Source organism: Solanum verrucosum, unplaced genomic scaffold, assembly GCF_900185275.1.
Source record: "Solanum verrucosum unplaced genomic scaffold, falcon-dt-bn FXZP01000251.1, whole genome shotgun sequence".
NCBI lineage: Eukaryota > Viridiplantae > Streptophyta > Magnoliopsida > Solanales > Solanaceae > Solanum > Solanum verrucosum.
Window position 1 is genome coordinate 209,207 of NW_026020453.1, and position 24,086 is coordinate 233,292.

Below are 24,086 nucleotides of genomic sequence, written 5' to 3' on the forward strand. Positions count from 1 at the left end.
GGAGGTTTGGGAAGCAACACTATCTGAAGCTAAAGCTATCCTCACCGGAATTCAATGACTCACAAAGCAACAACTTTAATTTATTCCAGCACCTATTGAATCGGACCCTCTTACTGACATCAAAATGATCAACAAGGAAATCAAATCCTCTTCAAAGGAAACTTCAAATTCTAATATATAATACTATACAAAAGTTTTGTTGTAAAATCAAAGTAAATAAAAAAAAAAATACTAATATATGAAAGCAATAGAAATATAGAGACGACAAAGTGAAGAGATATTTCATATTCTTCAAAGTGTTTAAGTATATTATTCATCACCTATCATATCCCTATTTATACTAGTACAAGGGCGTATTTATACGTACTTAGTTGCCTTAAACATGACATTAACCTTTTGATAATATTGGGAATATTTTAAGGTGTGGGAGAACAATGAGGACGTAGTTGAGGTATGGGTATTTCTACACATAATAATGGAACTACACCTTGAAGTTATAGACATCCATGTTAATATAATTAAAGATTTAGTACAAGTTTGTATTAACCTTGTCATGTAATTATAAGAACTCTTTTTAATCACGGAGTACAATTAGTTTTATCAATAGTTTTTGTTTCCGAAGATTGATCATTCTTTCTCTTGTTGTTCTCTTTATAATCCCCATAGAAGTATGAAGCAAATCCCCATAGAGAAAGGGCAAGAGAAATCCCTTTTTCTGCACTGAATTTTTCGCCGTAAAGAAAAACAGCTAAAACTTCGGTAACAGGAAGCAGAAATGTTGCCAAAATGCCAGATACCAAAGAAGAAACAGAATAGATGACTCCAATAGTCCCTAAGAAGTAGAATTGCAAAACTAATGCAATACATATTATTACAACATAATATCTTCCTTCTCCAAGTTCAAATGCTTTTGCCTCCCCAGAAATTGCCTGCAAAATATGTTTTACGCTATTATACACTAGTAATAACAATTATTTTGGAGAATCCAACAAGCACTCATTGACATTTTTGAAGAGTTCGAGCAACATAAGTTATCGTAAACTTATTTTTACCTCTCTATTGGTGTATAGAAGTTAAGTGTTTTTTTAGGCCATCAATATAGTTTAAACTAGATAATTATATTGGTTAATAATTTTATCATGTTATCGAGTAATACTTGTGAAAGTAAATTTACATAATATAAGTAATTATTTTAGAAGTAACATGATCGTATAACTATAATATAGAGAGAATGACCTGAAAATCGTTGTTTATGACCATTCCAATAGTTGAAAACACAGTAGCAACAAAGCAATAGAGTGTTTGAAACTCCAATACAAATGTATAAGTGATAGCTTGTTGTGCCTTTTTATATATCAACTCCACCAAAGGAAAAATAAGGCCAGTCAATGCAGCAGATGCTAGGGTCATGATAAGCCCTAATATATACTCTTTATTCGTCTCTCCCTCCAGTCGATCACCACCGGAGTGTAGGGCCAAAACCACTGCACCAATCGTCAACAAAAATACGGAGTTGATGGAGTAAGAAGTGAGCTTCAACTTCACAATAATGAAGGCAAAAAAGGCAATGAAAGCAAGTTGCGTAGAAATAACAAGTCCGTTAGTGGAGACGGGTAATTTGGCTACGCCATAAGAATAGAAATAGTTGGAAAGTCCTTGTAGGATTCCGATACCAATAGTGGCCATGAAAATTCGGGGAGTCATGAGAATGAGTTTGCTGCTATTATTATTTTTGCGACGATACAAGTAGGAAATGGCTAAAGGGATGAAATTGATTGGCCAAGCAACAGTTTGTAGCCAGCATGATAGCCAAATTCTTTTGCCTCCTTTGATGAAGTAAAGACGCATGATCAAAGGGGCACCACAGGTTCCTATAGTTAGAATTATACAGTTAATGATTAGAAGAACTTTATTCATTCTTGAGGTTACTTGAGTTTCCATTTTCTATGGAGGATTCAACTTCTTCTTCTTTCTTTTCCAAATGTTGTGTCATTTATAATGTATGGACATTAACATTTATGATATTTTCATACATTGGACCAATAGGATTAATGATAGCAAAAGACAATTCTTCTATCTATAAGTTAGCCTGCTCAATAAAATTTATGGCTTAAAGTTAAATCATAGCAAAAGGCCTTATATATATATATATATATATATATATATATATATATATGTATGTATTCTATTTGTTTTGTTTTATTTGTTACTGTCGAAAACAGAGTTATCAAGCTTACTGAACCTCCATCAATGGAGGTGAGATGAATTCTATAAACTGCAATTGAGCAGAGAGATGAATTGAAGAAGATTAATTGGGGAAAAGAAAAGTATCTTATTCCAAGTACCGTCATCCTTATATATACATGTATGAACGTTTAAGCAAAATATCTAATCTACACGACTCAATCCTAACTGACTCAACTAACTCTGTATACAACAATAATTAACTGGGTCCACCAATCTGATTCTTTAACTAACTAAAACAGTGCTAACTAACTGAAAGATGTATCATCTCAACACCCCCTCTCAAGTTAGAAGTGAGGATGTCACAGCCAACTTGCTTAAGAGATGTGTGTGTTTAATTCTTGTGAGAGCCTTGGTTAAAATGTCGGCCAACTGATTTACAGTAGAAATGTGATGCAGAGATATGAACCCATCTTGTAGCTTATCTCGAACAACATGACAATCTACCTCAATATGTTTAGTTCGTTCATGAAACACTGGGTTTCGTGCAATATGGACAGCAGCTTGACTATCACAAAACACTGGAGTAGGATCAGAACATGGAATGGTCAGTTCAATCAAGAGCCTTCTAAGCCAAACCAATTCTCCAACAACTTTCCTGATGGACCTATACCCTACTTCGGCAGATGATAATGACACAATTTCTTGCTTCTTAGATTTCCAGCTAATAGGACAATCTCCTAGTAGAACGAGGTATCCGCTGACTGATTTTCTGGAATCTGGGCATGAGGCCCAATCAGAGTCACAATAAGCCTTGAGGTCATAGTGTGGAGCATTTGACAAAAATAAACCCAAGGTAGGATCACTCTTCAGGTATCTGAGGACATGTATGGCAACCTTGAAGTGAGGTTCTCTGGGACATTGCATAAACTGGCTTAAGTGTTGTACACTAAAGGCAATGTCTAAACGTGTGTTGCTGAGAAAGTTTAGCTTGCCAACTAACTTCCTATAGTGAGTAGGATCAGGTAATAATGCCCCCCTCTGAAGCATGCAATTTGACAAAACTATCAAGGGGAGAAGAAACAGGAGAATATCCAAGACAATCAAAATCCTTGAGTAGATCTAATGTGAATTTTCTCTGAGAAATAAGAAGGCCATTAGTCTGATAGAGAACTTCCAGTCCCAGAAAATAGTGTAATTTGCCCAAATCTTTGATCTTGAACTGAAGGTGCAGGAAAGACTTAAGGTCTTGAATTTCCTGGAGGTCATCTCCTGTGAGGATAATGTCGTCCACATATACAGCAACAAACACTGTTGAGGATGATGTGACTTTGTAGAATAGGGAGTAATCACTTGCTGAGTGAACAAAACCTTTTGTGCAGAGAGCTTCAGTGAGTTTATCATACCATTGCCTGCTAGCCTGTTTCAAACCATATAGAGATTTCTTCAATTTACAAACCAAAACAGGACTATCAACATGCAACCCTTGTGGGACTTCCATGTAAGCCTCTTTATGTAGGTCACCATGTAAGAATGCATTGTTAACATCTAATTGATACATGCCCCAACCCTTTTTGACAGCAATACTGAGCAATGCCCTGACTGTAGTCATTTTGACCACAGGTGAAAAGGTTTCTGTGTAATCAATGCCTGTTTGTTGGGTATAGCCTTTCACCACAAGCCTTGCTTTGAATCTTTCAACACTGCCATCAGCTTTGTGTTTGATTTTGTACACCCATTTACAACCTATGGTCTTCTTACCTGCAGGCAAATGAACTAAATTCCAAGTGTGATTAGCATGTAGAGCATCAAATTCTTGGGTCATGGCTGCTTGCCAAGCAGGGCTCATGGCAGCCTCCTCATAAGAGTTGTGCTAACTGTCATGTGAAAAACTTCTCAAAGACTGTTGATTGGCACAACTAAGGGCAGTGAAAGGAATATGGTTTCTATTGGCAAAAAGAGCATTGAAAATGCTGGTGGGTTTGGCAGAAACTTGGTCTGTTAAGGTAGGCATTGTGCAGACATAATCTTGGAGATATGAAGGTTTGGTATGGGTCCTGGTAGATCGTCTAGGTTCAGTTGTGATATGTTGAGATGATATTTATGTTTTCTTTCCACCACACCATTTTGTTGTGGTGTGTATGGACAAAATTTTTGGTGAATAATGCCTTTAGACTGGTAGAAGGTAAAGGCTTCATTGCAAGTAAATTCCAGTCCATTATCTGACCTTATGGCCTTTATGGAGACATGAAATTGGGTTTCTATTAGTTGGACAAAAGATTTGATGATTTGTAGGGTGTTGCTTTTGCAGCTTAACAGGTGTACCCAAGTTGACCTGCTGTGGTCATCGACCATGGTCAAAAAATACTTGTAGTGGTCATGTGTTTCCACATGATAGGGCCCCCATAGGTCTAAATGTAAAAGATCAAAAGGTTTACTGGAGACTGAGTTACTGGTAGGAAAAGGTAGTCTGGTTTGCTTGGCCATGGGACAAATTGTGCAGATAAAAGGTTGTTTGGGAGCAAAACTCACAGGGATGCTAGATATACTTCTCATTTTCACAAATGGTACATGTCCCAATCTATTATGCCACAAGTAATCAATACAAGTATCAGAAAGAGATGTACAAATTGAAGACACATTTGATGAACCAACAACTTTATTGTGTGAGCATGAACTGTTTACAAGAGATGGGGAAATGGGAATGGGGTTGCTGGTTGTGCAGCATGTATCTTTATTACTGCTAGTAATCAGATCAACAGTCCTTGGACAATTAGACAGAGAATCAGAATGTTTACAATCAGATATAGAAGAAGGAATTTTACAAGTAGACACAGAACAAGAATTACAGACATTATGAGACTCAACAGAATGCGAAGTAGAACTGGTGAATTGACACTTTGAGCAAAGGTAGTACAATCCATTCCTTGCTCTACCAATCTCCATAGGCCTCTTCATTGAAGGGGCCTGCAACATACACGAATAAGTAGAAAAATTAACAATGGAGTTGAGTTGAACTGTTAAGGAATGAATGGAGATGAGGTTATAATTGAAACTAGGGACGAATAGTACTTTGTTTAGAGTCAACTTTGGGCTTAAGACAGCATCACCAATCTCAATTACTTTCACTTTATAACCATTAGGCAATGTGACTAAAAAAGGATAAGGTAAAGGTCTAGTGTTGGTGAGGAGTTTTCTATTATAGGACATGTGATTTGAGGCACCAGAATCTAAAAGCCAATACTTATAAGAAGAATTGAAGCATTTACACGACATATTACTCATTATCTCTTTATAAGTAGAGCAAGCCAAGATACCTGCAAAGTTTGCAGCCCCACCAAGATTGTTTGAGAACTCAGGATCATTTCCTAGTTGAAATTTTTCCAGCAGTTGCAATAGTTGGCTGTGTTGTTCTTTTGTCAGGTTTTGGCCTTGATGCTGCTGGTAATTGTCATCAATCTCAGACCCGACTCCTTGGACATTTGTTGCTGAACCTGTATTTCTCCCCTTTGTGAACTTAAAATCTGCTGGGAATCCATGCAACCTGTAACATTTCTCCCTAATGTGCCCTGACTTTTTGCAATAGTCACAAAACATATGAGAAAATTTGTTTCCGTGTGACTTATGTGATGATTGATTGGCTTTGTATGCATTACTTCCACTCGTACCAGCATTCGTTTGTTGAGCATTGTTGTAATAGATCCCATTTTATTTTTCACCGAGATACCCCGTAGAATTCCTCTCCTCCAAGATCTATATCCAGTACCATCGAAAACGACCAGCACAAGTGTAGATCCAGCACTTTCAGCTGGATGCAAGTAGAGTGGGTTAGTTCCTGTATGATCGACTTGAGTTCCTGTATCAATTTGAGTTTCTGTGGAAACCATGATTGATGAATGAAAAAAAAATGATCGAGTGGATTCGTAATGGAGACTGAGATTTATGTGAAGTAAGCTTGAGAGAGAAGCACACTGTGCTCTGATACCATGTCGAAAACAGAGTTATCAAGCTTACTGAACCTCCATCAATGGAGGTGAGATGAATTCTGTAAACAGCAATTGAGCAGAGAGATGAATTGAAGAAGATTAATTGGGGAAAAGAAAAGTATCTTATTCCAAGTACCGTCATCCATATATATACATGTATGAACGTTTAAGCAAAATATATAATCTACACAACTCAATCCTAACTGACTCAACTAACTCTGTATACAACAATATTTAATTGGGTCCACCAATCTGATTCTCTAACTAACTAAAACAGTGCTAACTAATTGAAAGATGTATCATCTCAACAGTTACTTTCATTCACTATGAAATTTAAGAATGTACTTAATTTTTGGACCTGGTGGTCTTACACTAAAGGCCTATTTGGAAAGTCTCATAGAATTAGATTTGAATCTACATAAGGATAATTAATTTTACATAGTTTGATCTATTTGTTTGGCCAATTAATTACTCGATTGGTAGAGAATTGAGTGTGATTGAACGGAGATAATTATATTATGTTGTTGATAATTACATGATATAATTAATTGCAAGGTTATTTCTAATTAGATTTCCTTTTTTTTTTAAAAAAAAAAGTTCTTTATATCTATTATATTAATTTCTTTTTTAAGTTCAACTTTTTTAAATTTATTCATTTTACATTATTTATCTTTCATTTTGTTTCTTCCTATTTACCAACATGTACTTCTTGTGATTTCATGTAATTGCACTAATTTTATTATTAGGTGGTTTTTCATGAAGATCCTAAAAGTGTGTCCAACATATCAAAAAAGACGATATTAAATATGTCGTGTCATTCCTATAAAAGAGTGGATCGTTAAGGCGGCAAGTAAGAATAAAACTTATTAGATATGAAAAATTAAACTTTTAAACGGGTTAAAAAAGAAAGTGAGATACACAAATATACAAATTACGACTTGATCCCCCACCCCAAATTTATGGCCGAAATCTTCTTCTCCATCAAATTTTCTTTCTCGCATCCAAATCAATATCGTCCTATTTTTTCTCTATTTTTTTGCTCAAACAAATTTTAGAAATCATACAGAATCGGATTCATAAATCAATTAGTTATACGTAATTTATAGGCATTTCATATACACAATAATCAGAGGCATCTCAATTGATACAAACCATATTTCATAAACATATCACTTCTCAATATTTTTAAGACTAATTTATATAGAATATACACATATAAGTTAGAAATTCACTCACATTTTTTTTAATAAATGAATACATAAAATTGATATGAAATATATATTTTCCACTCACAATTTCTCTGTATGAAATTTTATAAAATTGGTATGAAACATGTTATATAACTTCATAAATTTTGTAGTGCGCTTGGAAGTGATGAGGAGTTTTCCTAAGTTAACTAGTGAATACTCAATGGAGATTTAGTTTTAGGGTTTACAATATACACCCAAAACGAAAATATAAATATGATAATACTAAACGAATTTATATTTTACTCGATAAGGAAATTAAGTAATTCATCTCAAATTCGATAAACTATTAACTATAAAAATGTAATTCATTCACCAATCGTTAATTCGATAACTCTACACCAATAAATCAATAAATCAATTTTGCGATTGAGTTATCGACTACGATTCGATTTTGAACACCCTTCAAAAATCCATCCAGTTGAATATAAGCATGTGGCTATTTAAGAAACTAAATAAACTAGTCAGTACCTAGGTTGGAGCCGAGTTCAGCAAAATTCAATAATTTTAATATAGATTTTGTATTAGTGTTTAAAATATTCATTTATATGTATAAATAATTTATCAAAAAAAAGTTAAATATTTTTTTTTAAATCTAGAACCTATAAATTCAAAATCCTAGCTCCGACTATATTTGATGAAAAAAGGTAAATGAATTCCACAATCTCAGAGAAAACTATACATCTAGGACAGAGGAAAATAAACTAATTAAACTGAACTGAGTTTTTTAGTCCATAAAGGAAAGGTACATGCATGATCACTACATTTACTTGCTTTCATGATAAGCTTTTATACATAGGCTTGATTTCTGGAGAGGTGTAGCTGGCTCAAACGTCAAAGCATAAACGTTCATAGCTAAAACAGATACTCCCTCGGTCCCATTTTATATGAGTTGGTCTGACTTAATACAAAATTAAAAAATGAAAGAATTTTTTTTTAAATTTGTAGTATAAAATAAGTGATAGATGTTTGTGTGACTGTAAATCATTTTATTAAGCGTAAAATATGTATTTTAAAGTTAAATTATTACTAAATATAAATATGTCATTCTTTTTAGGGCTGACTAAAAAGAAAAGTAAGTGATATAAATTGGGACAGTACAGAAAGAAGTCCAATTCAAGTCTACAGAAAACGAAATCCTTAAAGTAAGGAAGTAGTTATATTAGCTCAATAAATTTAGGAAGGATCAAAATTTGGGTGGGTTTGGCACCTAAGTCAACTTCCTATAAATACTGACAATAATGGAAAGCCAGTTAGTACATAGATGGGATATTTTTGTTATGCATGTTTTGCAATTTGAGCTATGGCCTCCTAATAGATATCCAACAACTTTTGTGCACGCTTTATACCTTTGATCTTTCACTTCTATATATGTCTTGGAAAGCTTTTTCCAAATTTTCTTTACATATTTGATTATTTTCCAAATATTCTTTACATGTGATTTTATCTCGTGATTTGAAATCAAGAGATGAAATCAACATTTGGATATATGATATCATCTCATGATTTTAAATTAAGAGATGAAATTTTAAATTTTTCAAAAAGCTCGATTTGAAAATTTCATAACATGATTTTACATTTTTCAAATACAAAAATTTACACACAAGTTTATATTTTATAAAAAAAACATCATTTTATATCTACATATTTATTTTGTGAGAATACCAAAGGAGTGATGAAATATTCAAGGAAAATGAACATGATGATAAAGTTACTAATGCTATTGACCATGTTCAATTTTATTAAAGAGTAGTACACTATAATTCATGTTCAATTTTATTTTTTTATTGAACTAAAATTCTATCAATGTATATTCTATTTTTTTTAGAATAACTTGTGATAGTTATTACGCTTTTGTTATGAACTTTTGCTATTTGGTTAGATTGTATAAAGAATTGAAACAATTTCTATAATTTTCACAATTTATGGGGTTTTTATGTTTATTCTCAAAAATACAATTTCAAAATCTAAATTCCATATCCAAACAAAACTTCATCTTTATCTGATATGATTTCGTATCATAATTTCATCTCATATGATCAAATGGGCCAGTAGGGCTTATGCCTCGTCACTTTGAAGATAATATATCACCTAATAATCATAACTAACTTGTCTACCCTGCCCCTTTACTTTTTCAAAATGTCAAAATGCAAGTGGTAACATATCTATATATAGGGTATTAAAGAATATATAATTTGTTTTGATAAAAAAAAGTTCAAGTTATAAGGTTACAATAGGTTTAGAAAGGTGTGAATGAAAAATGAAGGATTGTGATTTTTAAAAAAAGTTATGACATTTTTAAAGGGTTGCAATTTTACTGAAGAGTTGTACGAGATATTTTTAAAGCATTGTGACTTTTCGAAAGGTTGTAATATTTTCGGAGGATTGTGATTTTTTTTGAAAGGTTGTGACTTTTTCAAAGGGTTGTGACTAATTTTCCTATAAGGCACAATAAACACATGTTCATACTACTCTTTGTTGTCTATTAATAGAGGAAATTTTTCAACAACGAATTTTCTGAACTTCAGAACTTTTTCTTGTGCACAAATAAATTCTAGTGTTCTTTACTGTCATTGAGTGGTTCGCTCACATCATAGTTTTTGGTACCGATACACCAGTAAGTAAGATTATTTTATCATGGGATGATATATTCCATCAACCTCAGATATTTGAGGGGAATAATTTTCTTAAGAAAACACTGTGCATTTAGACGTGGGTTCGATTTTCTTTCTTGAGAAAAATATTCTTGTATATTCTTACCAAGTTCTCCAAGTTGTTGTTCTAAATATTTTCGTAATACAAATTAGACTTTTTCTCCAAAGTCGTGGGATGAAAGGAGTGCTCGTTTGAAAATAAATTGGACAAAAAGATAAAAATAATAAAAAGTGATAGGGAGGGAGAATACGAATCTCCTTTTTGCAGAAATATGTTCAAAATATAAAATTATTCATCAAACTATGATCATACCACAATCAAATGAAATTTCAGAAAGGAAAAATCGAACATTAAAGAAGATGCTGAGTGCTTTATTACTTGTGGGAAGAAATTATTCTTACGATTAACCAAATACTCAACAGGGTGCCCAGAGCAAAATTCAATCTATTCCATGAACTATGGAAAAGAAGAAAACTCAACTTCAAATATTTCAAAGTATGAGAATGTTTAGAAAAGGTACAAGTTCCATTATCCAAAAGCATAAAAATTGGATAGAAAATTGTGGATTGTGTTTTTATTGAATATGCTACAAATATTTAGTTCACAAATTCGATAATTTTGAAATTTATTTTCATACAGTAATTAAGTCAGATAATGTTGAGTTCTTTAAACACATCTATTATATAAAATTGAATGTGAATCGTCAAGTGAAAGGGCTAAACGACTTTTTTTTATCTTTGCAAATTTGACAAGAACCTGATTCTTGTTTAGCTGGTAAGATTTCTTGAGACAGTTTATAAATTTACCATATGAGGACCCCCAAGTTCATCCCCAGAATTTTGATACAAATATTTGTATGTTGGGATATTATGATATAACATGTTTACATATATGCGAGGTGATTAGTGCATATATTGATACATGGATTGTTATATCGGGGTATTATGATATACCATGTCTACTTTTGTTGTTTTGCTTATTGCATCACTATTTGAGAATACTTACATATTAGAGATAATATTATAAGCATTTTTGTTGGCTATTTGCATGTAGCTTATTTGTTTGTGATCATATACATATTTTTTAATTTTAATAATAATATGCTACAAACCAACAGTTTACATGTATATCGTATAATACATAGATGTGGTTAAGCCACATGAGTTGTCCGTGACGCAGATTATGACACATGAATTAGGTGTGTATAGAGGTGTCAAAAATGAGTTCAACTATAGGTAACCCGTCTAATCCGCACCAGAATTTTAAGGGTTGGACTCAAGATAATTTGAAGTGGGTTCAATCTCAACCTATTCAAGCCTTAACTCATTTTAAGAGAATCCTCAATTGAGCCCAATTTAACCTCCAATTTCAATCTGTTTTAAGACTTTTTATTTGCATTGATGTAATGTATGTCTTTATATTGAAGGTATAAATTACTATCTATTTTATATCTTTTAGGATTTATCTATCCATTTGTAACTTCTTTTTTAAATTTTTCTTGAGTTGAAATTCAAATTGTGGCTATAAAACGTAAATAACAATATATTAAAGTTATAGAGATTAAGCGGGTCAAGACCCAACCTGTTTTAAGCCCAAAGTAAATTTGGATGGGTCAAGACCCAACTCAATTTTCATTTCAACCCATTTTAATATCTCCAATTTCAATCTAACCCGCTCATTTGACACCCCTAGTTGGGTAGTGTGTAGATATATTCTCAGGGGTGTCAAATGGACAAGTTGAGTTGAAATTGTAGATACTAAAATGGGTTGAAATAGAAATTGGGTTGGGTCCTGACCCGTCCAAGTTTACTTGGGCTCAAATGTGCTTAAAACGGGTTAGATATTGACCCGCTTCGATCCAAGCCACGAGGCAAAAGGCAAGCTGACTTAGAGGCTGCGGTCATTCTTGATTGATGTAGCTTCGTCGTCTGTTTTGGTACGAATGAGACACAGAACAGTAGCAGCCAAGGCTTCTGATCTATAGGGCTCAAAAAAAGACCAAGATGATTGCCACAAAATCGAGAAGTAGCAGACATTTCAATAATTTTAATATATTGTAATTTAAGTTGTATAACCCCAATTTGCATTTCAACTCAAGAAAAAAAACACACAAATACATAGATAAATCCTAAGATATAAAATATCTAGTAATTCATACCTTCAATATAGGAACATACATTAAATTTACATTAATGCAAATAAAAAGTCTTAAAACGGGTTGAAATTGGAGATTAAACTGAGCTCAATTGAGGATTCTCTTAAATGGAAAAATTACTTGGATGGGTACCTTTTAATAAATAATTACTAATTTTAGTGATATTTTTTATTCATTACCATTTATAGCAATACATATCAATACTCTAATAAATCTGCAATATGTATTAAAAGTGAATTATGTATGCAAGATATATTTATTATAACTGTTTTAAAATATATTATGCTTGTTTGGTAAGAAATTAACACATTGTATTAAAATGTGTCAGTAAAATGTGTGATAAATGCATTATTCATCAATAAAACTTGTATTATATGTGTTTTATAAATTTTTCTTTATAATATGTATTAAAACTGTATTAAAAATGATCAAGTGAAAAAAAATGTTATTGCTATAAATGGTAAATATTTTTCTTAATATAGTATCTTTATGTAAGTTTCCCTTCTTAAAATGAGTTAAGACTTGAATGAGTTGAGATTGAACCTAATTCAAATTATCTTGAGCCCAATCCATAAATTTTTGAAAGAATTGAATGAGTTACCTATAGTTGGGCTCATTTTTGACACCCCTAATACATCTTGGGCACCTGAACTTTGTGTGATTAATTATGTTAGGAGCATCAATTCTGAGTAATAATAGAGTCATTGTAATGAAAATAATCATGTACGATGTGAATTGATACTGTTAAAAAAATAGGAAGTATAATGATAAAAGAAGATGGCTTTGAAGCGTAAAAAATCACTATCCTTAAAAAAATATTGTTTATATACATATTGGGGAAAAATAAACAATTCCCTTTAAAATACAATAAAATCCTTATATGTACTTACATATGTTTTTTGCTATTTCTAGAGAGTCCTTATATTTATATATAAAACATAAGATATGGATTTTTATAATAATTATATGTTCTTTCATGAACATACGGTACAATTTAAGACCTTTGCATATTACAAGATGATTTTTCATAAATATTTCATAAATAGATATCTCTAGTCAATTTAAGACCTCTATATATTACAAAATATTTAACAACTAGTAGGATATGAATTTCAGAAAGTCACGTAACCTTTTTAATGCTACGTGTAATGAAGTTGACTCTGGTGCAATTGATCGAATTTCAAGTTCCAACCCATGTTGATTGTCTCTTTCAAGCTAAGGCTGCAATACTATTTCCACAAAAAAAATCGGACCCATAAATTGTGCATTCACGTTTTTCTCTTGAAACTTATCAACGTTATTCCAACATTTATGAAATTTGTACGTGGATAATTGCTAGGTAGCCAGAATGACATGTTACAGCTGGCCTGCAACATTACGTAACAAAATGGCTTTGTGTTAGTGCAGCAGAGCAGGGCAGACCACAACATATCATCAGATTGGCACAATGCCTAAACTATTTCATCATATATCATAAATGTAAGATATGTTGGGAAAATAAAATAGTAACAATTATTTTTGGATATCTAATCGTTCAGACGATAATAATAATAATAGTTTAACCTGAATGGATAGCTCACTTTTTTCTAAGTAATGAAAAGAAGGATCAAAATATGTCACTGAAAGACTTACTAAAATAAAGATAGGTAATAGAAAGGGCAAAATAAATAGTTAATCAGATCTAGTATGCATTGTGTATGAACGATAATTGAAATTAAGGATTTAGAAATAGCTAAATTAGTTACTGGTAAAATAAGATAATCTGTCACAAGAAGTTAAATATTCCTATAAGTTACGTAAATCTTTAATTTATTGAAAGATTATGTAAATTTATTTAAGTTACCGTACACCAAAAGACCAAGAAGTGACAGTCACTTCCCAATTGGATAATTTATTAATTCAAGCTGTACTAAACTCGAATCTTGATTAATTAATACAACGATTGTTTGTTGGATCACTGATAGGACTAATAAACATGGTTCCTATCAGTTTTGTCTTCAAATAATACTAATTGATATTTCCAAGTTGGTTCAAATAGTCCTACTTGAAGGATTAAAATTTTCATTTGTCTCTCTGATTGACAACACCACAACGAAGAGCCAAAAAATTTATCGCACCCTGATAAAATTTAAACTAAATTAATCGTCCACTTAATTAGTACACAAATCGAGTGAAAATTACCTTCATCACGATTTTAAAATATTCTTTAATTTTATTTTTTTCCAGTTGGATAACATACTTCATTCTATATTAATTGTCAACATTACTAAAAATATTCTTTCCATAATACTTTTTTATGATATTTTAAAAGACTTGTAAAAAAAGAAATGTGACAACTAATATGAAACGGAAGAGTAGGATTTATTGCTCATAACTACCGCCCTTCCAATACTATATATTGCCCAATAACCTTCAAACTTCACCCAACCAAAGAGTCCATCCAATTTCAAAGAAAGAAAATGGCATGCTGGTCACCAGAAAGTGCAACCAAAGCCTATCTGAAAGCAATAAAAATGGTTAGTGATGATTTGACAATTTGTTCTACAATTCAATCAACAAATGTTTTATTAATTGTTTTAGTATTTCAGGGAAAGAGTGCTAAAGAGCCAGATGTATCAGAATTCATCTCAGCACTTGTTGCTGGAAACAATGCACAACTGATGGTCGTCGCATGTGCTGGTGCAGCCGATTCCACCACACTAGCCCTTGTGGCTGCAGCTCAGCAAACTGGTGGTAGAGTCATTTGCATCCTCAACGAATTCGATAAATTAAATCCATCAATTGAATTTCTACAACATAACGCGATGCACGTTGAATTTGTAATTAATGGAGATGCCAAAACTCTACTAGTAAATGACTATAGAAGAGCAGATTGTGTAGTAATTGATTGCAACATTAACAACTGTGAAGGCATTTTTAAGACGGCACGAAGGATAGGGGGAAATAATAATGCCGCCATTGTTTTAGGGTACAACGCGTTGCGAATGGGATCATGGAAATGTGAAAGTTTTAATGCTCATTTGTTACCCATAGGAGAAGGTTTATTGGTGACACGGAGAGGCAGTGATTTTGGCGTTTCGGAGAAAAAGAGTCGTTGGATCGTCAAAGTGGATCAATGTACAGGGGAAGAACATGTATTCAGGGTCAGATCTCCACATGGAAAAGTATAGGTTTTGATTTAGAATATACCATGTAATACTTTTCTAACATCTGAAATGATAAGCAGATATGCATTTTGATCCTGTAAATAGAAGAGATTTAATCATGTTATAGTAGACTCACAACATAGCTGTTGGGGTTGAGTTAGACTTTTTTTTTTTTTTTTTTTTTTACCGTGGTTTCCGGGCGTCGCTTTGCGAATCCGACTAGCTGTACCCACCGGGTCCCGCTGTTTCAAGGCGGGTCCACCACGGTTAGTTTCACGGGGCCCTGGAGACGCGGCCGGTTTGTAATGCCTCCAGTGGCCCTGCTGGGGCTCGAACCGGCGACCTGAAGGACTTTGTCCCAGGCCTTTACCAGCTGAGCTACCCCTCAGGGTTGGGTTGAGTTAGACTCAAGTATCATATTTTACATACATGATATCTGAGTCAGATGCATCCCTGTTTGGGCTCCTGATCCACGTTTCAGTCGGATAAGATTTACTCATGAAGTGTCAACTAAGATCAAGAAAAACATGGTTATTGGCATTATATGCACGTTATAGATATATTGATGAGGAAACATCTTGATCTGATCTACATACATCTTTGCTTGTCTGTCCTGAGGCATAACAAACTAGTGTCCTGTTATGCTTCTCAACAGCCAGGCTATTCTAAATTCCATTATATTACTTATTAGTGGAACTTCATGTTACCTAGTATGTAGCAGCTGTTTTATTATCCCGTCCATGTATAGTGAAAGAAGCCAGAATTTTCATTAAGAGGTTTAAATAAAATAGTTTTATTATTATTTATATGTAGTAGATAATGTTTTGGATGAACTTACTTGACGCTGCTGCCCATGTAGCTAGTTTCATTTGCCAATGAGGGATACTATTAAGTATAATAAACCAATGTAATGGTGGATTAGTCCATTGTGATTAAGTTATAATGTGTAGTTAGTTAACTGTTGGTTACAATTCTGTCAAGTAGTACTGGATTAAGTTGTTATTAGTAATTAACAACAGATACCTATAGCAATCTTTTTATATATGTAACTAACCTTGCTACATGGTCAGTTTATAGAAGATAACAGACCCTTGCAAAAATAAAATGTATAATTGGAGAAATAATACTAGAGTAATATATTAGGAATGCTTTTAGCCATTTCCTCAAAAAACTTCAACCTACATGCCGCAAGCATGGATTGAATAAGTTGAAGTTCATGTTGTAAATTACCTTATTATTTTAGGCACTATCCATGAAATTACACTCTTAATAGTTTTCTTTGTATATTTGAACTGAAATTACCTCTTAATTCCACATATTACCTATATATTTACTTTATTATTTTCAGATTACCACATATGAAATTATTTTATCATGGAATTTATATATGTGAAACTTCAAAACAATGTCATTGAGTTTAAATTTATACAAGTAAAATATTGGTCCAATCTATTAGTAATATTGATTGTTCTAGGCCTAAATCTACCTGACTTTAACGTGTTACTAAGATATATGTAAGAGTTGTTTACTTATATAACTGACATTTCTGTATTTTGCTGATGTGAGACTCTTATTCTATGCTAGGATGTCACATAAAATTTTCTCACCGTGTCTTGAATTGTGAATTACGTATTTATCGAGAAAACAGTACAATTGAATTTGTAATGAAGTCAAAGACATGTCTCTTGATTTTACTCATCAGATTCAATTATTAGCAATCAAATATGTTTGTGATTATATCAAGGAACTAAACGAAGACAGTAAAGAAAGTCAAGAAAGTTGTATGAAGCACTAGACCCAGTAATGTTTAAGTGTTCCTAATATATGATCAGGAAACGTATATGTATGAAAATAGAAGTACTTGAAAGTCAAGACTAAATAAAATATGTAAAGCATATCAGTATATTGTTTTTGGTATATTTGGAATCCAATCCTTTATAATTGTGTTAAAATTATTACTCATTTATTGGTAACAAAGGTGATACACCAATCAATAGAAAAGCTTCACTCGAACCTTAAAGTACAATGTTCAATGACTACATTCCACATATAAATATTATTAGTTGTGTCAGCTAATATTCTTCTATTGTTTACAGGATAACGTACATACATATTTAAGGTACCTGTCCTTTAGAATTTTTCGTGATTTAGCTACTAACAATTTTCTTCAAATTTTATTTCCGTATTAAAAGGCAGCCGAAATTTGAATATCTTGAAACAACTTAAAATTGAGAAAGGGATGTGATTGTTTGAGATAGAAGTATTTTACATTCTGGCGTGGATTGAGAATAAGGGATTACCTTGCATAGTTGACAGTAACTCAAAAGAGTGTGTTAGAATTGAGGACAGCAGTACAACTAGAGCTACATCTAATAGAGAAGTCAAATGTTTTTCCAAGGCACATATAGGGGTGGTGTCACGGACTTAGACTTTAGCTAACACTCCGTGCGGCACTCAACAACTTACTCGCGATTCTTTCACGATTTTATAACGTCTTTTCAAACTTAAATAGCTAAGAAAATGAAGATACAAGAGAGTTTGTAAGGAGGCTTTTGTATTGCTTGAAGAATGCTTGTTTCTTGCTTGGTTGATTTACAAATAGATGCCTCTGTATTTATACTACTAACTTAGGGGTGTTAATAATAATTGTTACATAAGTCCCTACATATTTTACAAATAAACCATTCTTCCAGAATTCTCTACATTCCTAGAATATTCTAAGGCTTTATAAGAATTCTTCCTAGATATTCTAGATTCTTTCCAAGAAATTCTTCATGGATCTAGAATCTTTCCATATATGCTAGCATACTTATGCTTTCAAATGGATAACTTTATGTCACATGGCGCATACGTGGTGGGTCATGACACTCTCCCCCACCTGATGTTGCGACGATCGCAGCGCGTTGTTTCTCTATGAACAACCAAATCTTGTCTTCTTGCATGCGCGGCTAGTAGAACATTGACTCGATCAATACCCTTGTGTAACTCCTCAGACATTATGTCTTTATTCTCTTCTAGAACTTTCTTTGTTCATGGTGGTAAATTCGCTCTAACACTATTATTTTTAGTCACATTCGCAATGGTGACTTTGGCTCCCCGTTCTTAAGGCACGTCATGAGTTGCATGACTGATAGTTGAGCTCGTCCTTCTGTATTTGATACTTTAATTAAGGGCACCATATATGATCTTTCTTTCTCCATGGCCAAGAGTCATTGGAGGTAAAGATCAATCACCGTATGACATTTCTGGAAAAACTCTTTCCCAAGAATTATGTCAAAGATATCTAAAAGGAGCGACAATAAAGTTGGTTTTACCTTGCTACTTGCCTAACTTGATGCTTACTCCCTGAGTGACCCCGTACACGGGAGTCGGTGGTACAATGACTGTCTTGAGGTGAGTGTTACTTCGATTATAACTAAACCCCAACTTTGTTGTTGCGGTCTTGGTCATGATGTTGGCCTCTGCACCTATGTTGACCATAGCATGAACTGGTCGTCCACTGATCGTAATGTCTACATATTGTGCACCATATTCTTTTGACTTCTATGATTGATTTGCGATAGATCTGTATAGTCCAATCAATCCCAACTGCGTCATGCCCAAACCTTGCCCAGGTCTTTGTGTATCTTTCTTCTTCCATTTCGTAATATGTGCCTAGGTTATTCAGTTCAGGGCATCTTGCATAGCAATGCGGCCCATCACATATGTAGAAATTGTTTTCCTTTGTAGTTTATGTCTTCCTGCCAGCATCACATTGACGTCCAAACTTCTTGCAATCAGACTTATATGTGTCATGATTCTTGCGATTTGATTGTTGCTCCTTGCTTTTTCCATGATCTCCCCCACCTTGGTCATGACTACCTCTCATCTCTTCTCTTCTTCCTCTATCATGCTTAAAGTCGGTCAAAACTTTGGTCTACGTGATCATGACTTCATCGATAGCCCTAACTTGTTGGCGCTTCAACTCTGTCCTAGCCCAATTTTGACAACCCATCCATGAGAGTCCGGAGCCAAAAGGGTAAAAAAATTTTATCAAAAATTCCAAAAGGTCAACAAAATTGATTTTAGAACCAAAAGGTCAACATTGTAACGGTTGAATTAACGTCGTCTAAAATAGGAGGCCACGGAAAGGCGTAATAACCCATGCACCTTACAAGGCTCAACCGTCTTACGCCTTGCAAGGCGCAGTAAAATGGTGACTTGCTGCAAAAAAAATTTAAAAATTATTTCATACAATTACAAGTAAGTATTTAATTCAATCACAACATTTTGTTCTTAAACTTCCTTTATCAAAATACATCCCATAAATACTTGCTTAAACCATTTCTCTCCAAATTTTGAAAAAAAAAAGTCCAATTTACTATCAAATTTCCATAATTTATAGAGATTAATTTTTTTTAAAATTATTATCTTTTGGTTGAATTTAGCGGTGATTAAAAACTGAATCACGTGAATTTACCAACAACACAAAGAAGAACAAAATCTCAACAACTGAACTGAACAAAGTTTAATCTAGAACAACTTTCACATATAGTAAACACAAAATTCATATTTGTATGTTATAGCAAAGTTTGCATAATTGTCCTCCATAGCAAACATATATATGTATAATTCGTTATACATATACAAAAAAAATAGTTGTATAATTCGTTATACATATACAAAGAAGACAGTTGTATAATTCGCTATACATATACAAAAGAAAGCAGTTGTATACAAAAGATTAATTGTATAATCTGTGTATGTATAAAACGAGAAAGAGAGAAAGACAAAAGAAAACTGGGCAGGGAAATATTTGTATTGTATAATTATAAGTGTATAGGACGAAGATATATGCATTTGCATGTGTATATACAATTTTCTCTCGCTTTATACAAACAAAAGCGCAATTTATACATTTCGTTTCTGTTTGTATAAGCGAGAGAAGCGAGGGTGGCGAGCGAGATTTGGGAGAGTGGCGAGCGAGATCTGGGAGAGGGGAGAGAGGGGAATGAAAATATATGTATATATACAATTTTCTCTCTCTTTATACAAACACAAACACATTTTATACATTTGTGTTTGTATAAAAGCGAGAGAGGGTGAGCGAGACTACCACCAAACGAGAGTGGTGAGCGAGATTCCACCAAGGAGAGTGGCGAAAATAGCAATAGTTTGCTATAGGGTACAATTAAATCAAAGTATATTTATAGCATTTAATTTGAATTAATAGTTTGCTATTATATACAATTTTCCCTTTAATCTACACATAGTGGCAGCCATTTGTTTTCGGAGAAACTTTTGTAATGGCGGCATGAAATAATTATTTTTGTGATTGTATGAAATAATTTTTTTTAAATTTGCAGTAAGTCGCCATTTTCCTGTGCCTTGCAAGGCGTAAGCCGTCTGCTTCTTCTAAGACACAAGGCGTAAGCTGTCTGCATCTTCTAAGACGCAAGGTGGTAGGCTTGTAAGACACATGGGTTTTTGTGCCTTGCGGCGGCCACCCTAATTTAGACGATGTTAATTCAACCGTTATAATATTGACCTTTTGGTTCTAAAATCAATTTTTTTGCCCTTTTGGAATGTTTGACAACTTTTTTTTTTACCCTTTTGTCTCCGGACTCCCATCCATGAAGTGGAACAACATATATATCTTCATCTGTCAGGTTGAAAATCTGAAGCGTGAGAGTGGTGAATTCCTTCACATATGTTTATATGATGCATGTCTGCTTCAACTCCTTAAACTTACGCTTTGCCTCATAGATAGCGTTGTTGGGGAAGAAAGCCTTCTTGAACTCTACTTGGAATTGCTCCCATCCTTATCTCAAACTCCTCTCACTTCCACCAAAGCAAGGCCATCTCCGAGAGATACAACATGACAGTGTTGATCTTGTTCTCATCGCTCTTCACTTTGTTACACTTAAAGTAATTCTCCAAGTGCCAAAAGAAAATTTCCACCTCTTGTGTGTCACGAGCGCCTCTGAACATCGGTGGGAGGCTTAATATTGACCTCTCTGTCTCCATTGTAAGTCGCAGATCCTTCAATTTCAATTCCTCTCTTGAGCGCTTCCATCTCGGCCTTCATGGTTTCAATTGTATTTAATGCATTCATCAGCCGACACTCCAAGGAAGTGATGATTACCTTCATCTCATATTTTGCATGCTTATGCGCCTCCAACTCTTTGCGAATGTTTTTATTCTCCTTAAGTAGTGTTTTGGACGGCAAAAGGCGACAAGGGCCTGCCTCGTCACGAGCCGCTCGCCTTTTTTAATGAAGGCGCCAATTAATACCAAAAAATAAAATTTTTATTGCATATATAAATATCCAAAATCTTAATAGCAATAACATATATTAGCAAATATTTCAATTCAAAAACTAATAGTAGATACTAAAAGTCTAGAACTTTAAAGACCCAAGAATTCAAAAGACAATTGACAAGCAATACTAGAACTCTAAAAGTCTATTCTTCTTCAAAAGTATCCAACTCTTGAAGATCAAAATCCTTTACATCATGATTATATTGATCCCCATCTTCTTCCTCCTCAGATTCTTAATCAATTAGTGTCTGAGTCCTACTTGAAGTTGAACTTGTAGATATAGTTTGTACTCCTTTGTCGTTGTCAAGTGCTCTTGATCTTGAAGAAAGTCCCCTAAGATGATAGATACTCACTCCAGCTCCAACTTTCGTAGCAACACTACCTAAGTATGATCACCTTCCTCATATACTAGTTCATCTTCTTGATCTTCGGGGAATCCAACTAACCATTCATTTGAATCATCACTATTATCCAAGAGACTTGGATCAATGTTATCACGAGCATCATAACGACGTTTTAAGTTATATTGTACGTAATGTACACTAGATCATTAAGACACGATAATGCAAACATATTCCTCTTTTTGGAATGAATATGCGCATAAGTTATAGACATTAAGTTATTAACAAATAGATACTACTAATAATAATATAATATGAAAATTAGGATATAAAATATTTTTCTTACGTGTTCAAACACACTCCAATATCGCTCACATCCGGATGACCTACAATTTAGGCTTAATACTTTCATGGAAAACTTTTGCAAGTTTGATGTTTGACAGCCAAATAGTGACTACCATTCAATTATAATAAACTAAATTTAAAGGTTAATGAGTATAAATAAGTCAAATAATTTAAGTAAGAACTAAATCAACTCACTTACCCGGTGACCTTGTGTCTTTGGCTCTTTTAGCCTGACCACAACCAAATAGTCCATTCGTCATTTTGTATTTATGAAGCTCAGCGACTAGTAAATCTTGTATTGTTATATCGGGGTTCATCTTCTCAACCACATGCATGATACTCCTCCCACAGACTAGCTAGTAAAGTGCCCTCTTCTTGAGCTTTATAAAACAATCATGGGTTCAAAATATGGCCTGCAACATGCAAAGATCGATGGAGTTGATCTGATCACCTTGCATCAATAACTTCAAACACTTTCTAATATTGCTTCTTAACTCCAAGAAAACCCCACTCAATAGTTTCTTTAGATTTATCCATTGCTTCATAAATATAGCTCATTGGTAGTTTTTTCTCCCCATCCACCAAATGAAACACTATTGTCAAAGGGCCACAAATTGTAAGTGCCCGAACAACATCACTCCAAAACTTGGCAGAAATAAGAAGGTTGACAACTTCTTTTCCCAAAGTTTCCTTTGCAAATTTACTTGAAGTTCATTCGGTTTAGAGGACTAGAATTCTCAAGTTTTTCTTTTGTATGTACATAGCTCTCAAAGTTAAGAAGGCCGTTGCAAATCTTGTCTTGGCCAATTTCACCAAAGAAAAGTTTAACAACAACGGCCTTCGACTAATGTAAGAATGGATTTTGATGGCCTTCTTAAAAACTGTTAAAGTAATACTTTATAATTAGTAGCTAATGAGTATTAAATATTGACTATAAAGAAAGTTAGAGATGAGAGTGATATTACCGGAAGCATATGGATTAATCTTGAATATGTCACCAAATACCAAGTTGATGCAATGAGCAGCACATGGAGTCCAATAAATGTGTGAGTACACATCCATCATCATGCTTCCCGCTTTAACATTCTCACTAACATTATCGGTGACAATTTTTACAACATTTTCCGATCCAATTCTTTCAATAGTTCTATCAAACAACAAGTTGTACATTTGGTGGAATCGATAGATTCATTGCTAGCATCAACAGAACCAAGAAATACACTTCCTATTGGAGAATTCACCAAAATATTGATGATCATTTTACCATTTTGTGCCGTTCATTTGTCCATCATAATGGAACATCCAAATTTTGTCCATTTCATTTTATGGTCATCAACAATTTTTTCCACTTTCTTCACCTCTTCTTTTAGGAGAGTAATACTAAAGGATTCATTCCAAGGTCATGTTGTCCTACTGTGTCAATGAACTTATCAAATGATTTGTAACTGACATAATTAAAAAGGAGCCATGTATCGTACATTCATATTGCAAAAGCACTTATTACACGCTTTCTTAGAATTTTCTTGGTTTCATCAATTTCTGCTCCATTTTGTTGTGATTTTTGTGGAAAATAGATATTCATAGGGCGTTTCATCACGTTCCGCACTGTGGATGATGCAACCCACTAAAAGACATATTTTGAGTTTTGGAGGGAGGCATCGTTTCAGCATATTTCATCTATATCATCATCAATATTAACATATTCTTCTAGCTTCCTCACTTTAAAT

General features: G+C 33.5%; 1 protein-coding gene and 1 pseudogene across 1 annotated transcript; one reads left to right on the plus strand and one right to left on the minus strand.

The window, feature by feature from the left end:
* Window positions 1-578: 578 nt before the first annotated feature.
* On the minus strand, window positions 579-6,847 carry LOC125808619 (purine permease 3-like; annotated as a pseudogene).
* A 7,834-nt stretch (window positions 6,848-14,681) lies between these two features.
* On the plus strand, window positions 14,682-15,397 carry LOC125808627 (uncharacterized). The gene is made up of 2 exons (XM_049488303.1): window positions 14,682-14,743; window positions 14,816-15,397. Exons 1-2 carry the CDS (start codon window positions 14,687-14,689, stop codon window positions 15,395-15,397), a joined length of 639 nt encoding a protein of 212 aa, XP_049344260.1. The 5' UTR covers window positions 14,682-14,686.
* Window positions 15,398-24,086: the final 8,689 nt, after the last annotated feature.

Excerpts from the sequence above, each read along its gene's own strand:
- LOC125808627 (XM_049488303.1), top strand. The coding sequence starts at position 14,687 with ATGGCATGCTGGTCACCAGAAAGTGCAACCAAAGCCTATCTGAAAGCA. Across the intron at positions 14,744-14,815 it reads ATCTGAAAGCAATAAAAATG|GGAAAGAGTGCTAAAGAGCC; the intron begins GTTAGTGATGAT and ends TTAGTATTTCAG.